Here is an 8,327-nt window from a genome sequence, read left to right on the forward strand (position 1 = left end):
TTTACTGCAAGTGTTCAGTCCATGTCAAGTTTCAGATTTGTAAATTCCTTCCTTTTTAACTAAACTCAAAAGCAAATGGTACATACCTGGCAAACATCATAGTGCTCAAAAAGAGACAGCAAGCCGATATCACTGCGGTTAGTGATTCCTTTCAAAACGGTGATATTTCCATTTCCAGAGTCCAGCTCTATTACATCATTGAACACGTTGGACACAGCCTTACCAGTCAGCAGCAAGTTCACAAGTTCCTGTTTACAATATAAAAAAAAGTCATCAACTATACATCTCGCCAGCTCACTAAGAATCAACACAACACATTGTGGTAGGTGAGCATAGTTAAGGCTGCACCACAGCTTTTATTTAAGTGGGGAGTTAACCTTATCTGGAATAAAGGCGTCAGCTAAGCAGTGGACTTTTCAAAGGATGTGCTTCAGGATTCCGACCCCAAAGTGCAATGAAGAAACATCAACTGGATTTAAAAGCCTAGTGAGATTAGGGCAGGGAAGCCAGTTTACATCCAATACAACTTTACATCCAATACCATTCTCAACCTTTCTTGGTTGGCACCCCCTTATTTTAAGTCAATCATTTCACTAGCCCTGACATGTATTGTAAAAGTAAGACTAAAAAAATGTATCAGCATTAATGCTAAGCCTATGTAATCGATGTGCACATGTTTTTTGAGAGGCTGGCATACTTGAGCTTGAAGGGTGAGCGGGTGCAGGGAGTGGAGGAGCGTGATTTTCTTTGCTTTAGATTGTAATAAAATTTTCGCTGACTTATGACACCCCCACCCCCAATTGACTTTCATTACCCAGCCCCTCGAGGGGCTGCAACCCACTGGTTGAGAAACATTGCAATACCAGAAGACATTATCAAGATATGGTCAACTAGGAGTTGAGTAAACAAGTATTTTATAGTATCTTCCTGATATTTCTGCATGTGTATAGGCATATTTTTTCTATCTGATCTGATTTGCCAAAAGGTTTACTAACGTTTGAGAACCTGGACTCACTCAGAGATGGATTTACCTTCATGGAGGCAGGGAGATGCAGTATCTACCTATATGGCTCGTATCACTGCTGCCTTTGAAAGCCAGTGTGAACCCCAGGCCTCTCACTGCAATGGTATTACCATTGAAGATCATGTTGGAGAACACTGCAAGGAGGTGGATCCACTCTGGAAGGACAGCTTTAAAATACAGTAAGGGCCTCAGAAAACTGTGACTCTGGCAAGGACTTGAGCCATTAGGGGTTTGACCTGAGCTGTGCTTTGATGGTTTGGACTTCTTGGAACCTGAATCCCAAAGCACATCTCAAAGGGCGAAATGCCATGTGTATCTAAACCAAAGAACGTGTTCCTCCCATGTCCTGTGAATTGAAACAGCCAACATTCATAAAGTCATTGGGTGGCTATCCCTGGAGAAAAGTTAATCAATTCACACTGAAATTCAAATTCAGTCAGGGTAGATGCCTAACATTTTTTTCATAAAGAAAGGCCAAGAAACGAGTGTTATATGGATGTGTTCATTTTCTCATGAAAGAGATGAGAACAAATGTTGCCTGAACAAAACATCCTTCCATGCTTTAACAATGTATTAAATTCACCCAGTACAACTCCAAAACACCCTTCTCTGCCACTTACTTACAATAATCAGTGGTGGGCTTAGTCAGATGCCACCTGTGCCACCCATTATGGCCTACCCACTACATCTGCGAGTCTGCTCATTTTGTTCCCTCTAATATTACTGTTGGCCGGTCCTTGGAGTCAGAGTGGGGGGGGTGTATAAAGCCTATGGAACTGAGTGGGACACCACACACATCTCACTTTGGATAAGACCTCCACAAAACACGCTGACACTAATGGCACATAGCAACATACAGAAGCGGATTATGCCACAGAAAGGTATTGGCTGAGCATTAACACACAACATTGTGAGGGTCCACAGAGAAAAAACAAAATATGAAGAGAATTTTGAGGAAAACAGATTCAAGTTGCCATAGCTCGAAGGCAGAAAGAATTAAGCTATTGCCAGTTTAGACTAGATTTATGATAGCAATAATACATTTACATATTTATAGCCAGCTTTTATCCCGAAGGACCCCAGGAGCTTTATAGACTTGCACTGATGTACAAACTACATAAAGGGAGCTCTTAGTCCACCAGGGAAGTGCAGCCCCCTCTTACAAGAAGCACTGCAGATGTTTAACAGCACACAGCAACACTGCACAACGGGTTTGGGAAAGGAAATGAATGATGCCTTTTTCCTGCAGGGTGAATTTAGGTACTGTAGACAGAATGTTTTGAGTTTAAGTTTGACCATGGCCATAAGATTACAACTACTTCTTTTATGAGGACATGCCAATTTAATGATTACAAATTTTCAGGACCTCAATTTTATTTCTCATTGGAAGACAGGAACTCCACCAGCCCGGCAGCATTAGTTCGATACTAACTCGGAAGGAAGAACACTAACTTCTGAGCAACAAACACTGCTTCCTGCATCATTGATGCTTACATGGCAACTCAGTGGTATTTGTTAGGTTCCTCCCCACCCCCAAGAACCCAGCAAGTGAGCATTAAATGGGGATGGAAGAAAGATGCACCAGAAACCCAACTCAGATATCAATCAAAAGCCCACTGACTATATCAGGCTTTTGATTAGGTCCCAACTGAGCTTGCAAAAATAAAAAATTAGAAAAACAAAGCAAAATTAGAAAAATAGCAAATAATAAAAAAATGTTGTTTCAGACAGCTAAGGAGAAGATTCAGAAAGCAAGAGACTCTCAGAACAAAGAAGAGAAAACAAAAGTCTTATAAAAGAAAAAAGGAGGAAGACACTTGACAAAGGGAAAAACACACGAGGAACGTGAAATCAATAGTGTTGTTTCTTCATGGAGTATAGTTCATATTATGTTGGCTTTCTGCATGTGCTGTCTTTTAACACTCACCCACCTTCCCTACTTACTTGTGTGCAGTATCCGTGGGTGCCAATCAGTCGGTTTGTGAGCACATCAAAATCATTGCGCACCCTGAAAAAGGTTTGGGAAGATTTAATCATAATTTCAGAGGATTTAACATTTCTAAGGTTTGGAAAGTTGCAAACATGGCTCAATTTTTGGATTTTTTTGGGGTACGTTTCTCTATGAAAAAATATGCTTGTTTATGTAGTTACCTAAAGCCTGCTGAAGACATAGCAGATATAAGTTGATTTACAAGAAATTAGCAATTAAGTGGCAAACTGTAGCAGTAAAGAGAAAGGGACGCTGTTTTCAACAATAGTTGAAGCTACAAAACGCACAGCTACTGAGTGTTTTGCTTAAATGAATATTGAGCAAAAAAAGAGTGTTAGAAGAAGATATGCAAGTATTCTTCATATATATTAATTACTTCCAAGGATGATTGTTTTAGGAACATACTTGATTTTGTATTTTATGTAATGTTTCAGATATGAAATATAGATATTACTAACAAAGGTGCATCCACCAGGTTAGTCTGTCTTTGATCTCTAGGGAAATTTCTCATTGCTATCAACGGGATTTGTCCATTAACTGCAGACAATTCTGTATATGCACTGTACACAGTAGAATCCACCATATACAACGTGGAAGAACAATGTGCAAATTTAAAACCCCATTCTGAGATCCTTTATTCTTAGAAACATCAGAATCATCATATTGCTTCGTGCCACTGGTCCAGCTACTCCAATACTCTAGATTCAATACAATACTAGATTCAAGAAACATCCTAGTAGACAATTATGGAATACCCTCCACAAAGAGGAAGTTTTTTTCCTAAATCCCATCAGTTAGTGGTTGGTTTATACCCTGAGACATGAGGGTTTATATCCCTTATATTTTTTATTCTATCTAATGTAATTGTGAATATTCTTATTATACATATAAATGTCTGATCCTTTTCTGAACCCAATCAAACAACTGGACCCTATGACAAGTTTATGGCAATAAATTCCACTGATTATGTGCTGCCTTAAAAAGTATTTCTTCTTTCAGTTTTAAATGTGCTGATTTCAATTACATTGGTTCCCCTTATTCTTGTATTAGTAAAAATGTAAAGGGATTGTCTGACTTTCTCTATATATTTCATTGTTTTATATACCTGTTGCATGTTCCCTCTTATTTGTCTCCTCTCTAAACTGAACAATCCTAATCTTTTCACTCTCTCCTGATATGTAAGTCTTTCCATGCATCTAGCAATTTTTGTTGCCTGTCTTTGGACCCCTTACATTTCAGTTTTAAAAAAATATATAGTGGTATAATATATCTGTGATAATGGAACAGATATTATGGTTGACTTGGTGTGGTTAAAATAGGATTAAACCTAACATTTCATCCAAAACTTGAACTTAACACATATTTTCAGTTCAAAAATTTGGTTCCAAGAATAAAAAAGTTGGGGCATCTCTGCAGTTCCTGGTTATGTCCCAAATAGTGCAGAGATATGTCTCTTGTGGTATTACTTGTAGTGCCAAAAGCAGGATGTACTGTAAATCTTCTAAGATTTCCAGCCTGCTTTCAGGACTGAAGAGGTCCTTAGAATCACTATATCTGAACTGAACCTGTTGCGGTTCACCCGTGCACTACTTCATGTGTATAAATGAGAAGGGCAATCCAAGAGCCAGTTCCAGTGATGTCTAAGTGCCATACTAGCTAATGTTACTAGTACTGAATCAAAAGGGCTAAGAAGAATCCATGAACACTGTGTATGTGGTGTGGAAAAGTCTTGTATAAAGAGATTACAAGATTACAACCTTTCAAGGCATGGACGGAACGATAATAATCTTTGGACTTTGGCCACTCAGTTTTAGAAACAGTTGCATCTTGAAAATGACATAGCCTTGTTCGAAATGAGCGGACTATACAATATACGTCAGCTAGGGGCGATGGGACATACAAGCAGGACAATGGAAGGAAGTTCTAATTGCTTCTGTAGATGCAAACAATATGGGACTTTAGAGGTGTATCTCAGATTTTCAAGAAGAAACACATCTGCATTTCAAATCATTTCTGCTAGGGAGGAAACAACCACCAAACATATAGCTATAAGATTTACAACGATTATTAATCATACTGTCACTACAATTCCCCATTCCCAAGAAGTTAGCATGCGAGCCAGAGTGTTTATTTACAGTACAATAAGAGGTGTAGTATTTGACAGGCCTAGCACACTTTAGGCACTTTATAGACAGCAAATAAATACAGGTAATGACATTGCATTGTATATTTTTGTCAGCTTGCAATGCAGTACGTTGAAGACATGCAGCTTGTGAAAGGGCCATTAATTTTGATGTCCTGGTAATAAATTGTCTAAAGAACCTTAATAAATAAATTATTGTTATTAATGATACCACTTCAATAGCATTTTCCATCTGTAAGTCCTGGTCCACACTGCCGCCTAAATCGATGTAAGTTACGTCACTCAGGGGTGTGAAAAAATCACCACCCTGAGCGACGTAGCTTATCTTGACCTAATATGGTGTCTACACCGTGCTATGTTGATGGAAGATGCTCTCTCGCCAATTTAGCTTCCACTTCTCGGGGAGGTGGAGTACTGAAGTCAATGGGAGAGCGCTCTCCCATCGACTTATCGCGTCTTCACCAGACCTGCTAAATCGATGCCACTGAATCAATCACAGCAGCGCCAATTTAGCAGGCCAGTGTAGACAAGCCCTACGTCTTAAAGCACTCTACAGGGTGAGTATCATTATCCTTAAATTAAAGATGGGGAAGCTGAGGGACTAAGAATTTTGTCCAATGGTACACAGTGCATCAGTGGTTCAGCTGGGTATAAAATCCAAGTCTCCTGGCTCTATTCCCTAGGTCAGGAGGGTCTCAAGTCAATGAAAAGATGCTGCTCAAGTACAAGGCCATTAAAAAGGGGGGATTGCCTCCTTTCATTACCCTATAGGGCTCTTGTGCATCTTCATGGTGTGACATTACCAGTATTTTCCTCTGTTACAATAGGGTGGAAGTATTACTGTAGAGTGGGAGAAAATATTTTGATTGGAGGCTGAAAACACAAAATCAAGGTAGATATGGGGTTTGGATCATAAGCAATAGTCTGTAAAGAAAATGGTCCAGTTAGACACCAAGGTTCTGATTCAGGAAAGCACTTAAGCACGTGCTTAAAGTTAAGTTCATTCTTAAGTGCTGCCCTGAATGGTGACCTATTTGCATAAAGCCATAATGATAGCTTTGGGCTTCCAGATTGTTCTCAAAGGTCTTACAGATGAACTATCATTACTAGATGTATTTTCTATTTTCAGCTTGCACTGTATTTACGGAAACACATTTGCTCCATTTGGAACCCAAATGCTGATGTTAAAACTCCACTCCTTATGCCCAATTATTTGTAGCCATCTCTATCATCACATATTATTATTTTAAAACATTTTTTTGCGATGGTAAGTTCCCAGTGTAATTCTTTTGCTTTGTATCAGTTAGAGAAATCCCTTCATGACAAAAATACCTCAGTGGAGCCCTTTTATAGTTATAAAAAAATCCAGTGGCCTGTATGCACTTTTCTGATACTTTCCAACACTGTCTCAGAAGGCTGTTGTTAGAGGCAGGACCGGTTAAAATACACATTACAGAATGATATCATCATTACATATAATTAATCTCATTTTGCCTGGGCTCAACTGTATTATTATATATTAACCTTGAGTCCTGTTGGAATTATAAGCATTACCGTGCCATGAATCTCAAAGAGCTATACAAACTCTATGGGTAAGAGCCTCAGCTGCTATAAATTCTCATTGCTCCATTGACAATACTTCTTTGAAATCAATGGAGCTAATACAATTTACATCAGCTTACCATCTGCCCCAAAACTTAATTGTATCTATTCATCTACTTCTATCCATCCCTCCTATTAAACCCACCAGTACATTGCAGCCACTCCTGATATAGAAAATACAAACAAATCCCACAAGAGTTTAGGAAAAGTAAAGAAAAAAAACCATATTTAACTGAAACTGTAGTGGGAATGGGGATTTCTAGTGAGATGTATCCAGCTTCTATCCAGTTTTTAAGAATGCACACGTACAAGTTCAAAAAATGTAAAGAAACAAAAATACTTGAATCCTGGATACTACGGTTTGAAATAATCAGATGGCCATCAGATGAGTTACACTCATGTTAAAAAAACAATGCTCCATAACGGTTTATGTTCTCAATCTGTTGATTGCAAGAACCTGCAAGCTCAAAGGAAAATCCATGCCCTGTCTTTAATGGAAAACAGCTGAGAATTGCACACTAAATCCAAAAACCAGGCATACATTTACTACTGGGGAAAACGCTGGCATAGCAAAACAAGCATAAAACTGTTCATTATTTAGCTTAGATTTTCCTTCTGTTTGTTAGCTATAAAAAAAAAAGTTGTGTGTTTAAGTTAGTGCTGGTTCCTTAATCCTGTGGTAAAGCTGTAGTAGTAAACTGATGACATCACACCCATTTTCATGGCAACACTGTTACATTAACAAACACACAATTAGGAGTCCACTACAGAAATAGAATTTGAGCTAAGAAGGAGAAAAACTCCTCTTTGAATGTAAAGATCTCAAATAATTATAAAGGAGCTATGAGGAATGACAGGACGGATGAATGGCTTTTTGTATTAATGGTCTATTTTGTTTCACATTTGCACAGTATGAAAGTCCTTTTACAAAGGTAACCGATGTTTTAAAAAGGGCAGAAAAAACCTATGTTTAAAAACTGTGAAGATTATGATGCGTCTCAATAAAAGCAAGGACACAGTGTTGTGCTTAACTCACCGTTTTTTCTTGTTTGGGCCCTGGCTCAGCAAATACGTGTTTAACTTTAAGCATGTGAGTAGTTCCATTACAAGACAGTCAGGTTTTTATACAGTATATAATGTATTCTGATTTAATACAACTTACTCCATGTAGGTACTGATTCAGATCCAGGCAGGTTCAACTCAGGCCTTCATTTTTCCAAAGTATATTGATAGTTTTCTGTATTTACCATGTCAAACTCTTCTGTATCAAAGCCTGACACAGTAAACAAAGATACTAAACCAAGACCGACCTATTTGTCCACATTGATGTTGATACTTAAGCTTAGCAAATATAACTGATCAAAGCTTGAAGGGAGGGAAAATCAACTGAAACTTTGGTAAATTTGAGAGCGTTTTCCACTCTGTTCTGTTTCATAAAAGCCCAAGGATTCGTTTTCAACATATTCTGAGTTAGTTGTTGTTTCTTTGTTCTTTTTTTTTTTTTAATGGAACTTGTTGCTTTTGAAATTGAAAAAAGTTGGGTTTGAATTTTTCGGATTTGACTGGGA

General features: G+C 38.2%; 1 protein-coding gene across 1 annotated transcript in view; it reads right to left on the reverse strand.

Annotated features, from left to right (window-relative positions):
• MINDY4 (MINDY lysine 48 deubiquitinase 4) overlaps positions 1-8,327 on the reverse strand; it is a 105,394-nt gene that overhangs the window by 22,379 nt on the left and 74,688 nt on the right. Inside the window, exons 12-13 of the mRNA XM_026651996.1 lie at positions 2,969-3,032; positions 87-248 (exon numbers count right to left, since the gene is read on the reverse strand). Of these exons, the coding sequence (XP_026507781.1) occupies positions 87-248; positions 2,969-3,032 (226 nt within the window). The remainder of the gene's footprint in view (positions 1-86; positions 249-2,968; positions 3,033-8,327) is intronic.

Source organism: Terrapene carolina, unplaced genomic scaffold (assembly GCF_002925995.2).
Source record: "Terrapene carolina triunguis isolate 2854851 unplaced genomic scaffold, T_m_triunguis-2.0 Scaffold111, whole genome shotgun sequence".
NCBI classification, from domain to species: Eukaryota; Metazoa; Chordata; order Testudines; family Emydidae; genus Terrapene; species Terrapene triunguis.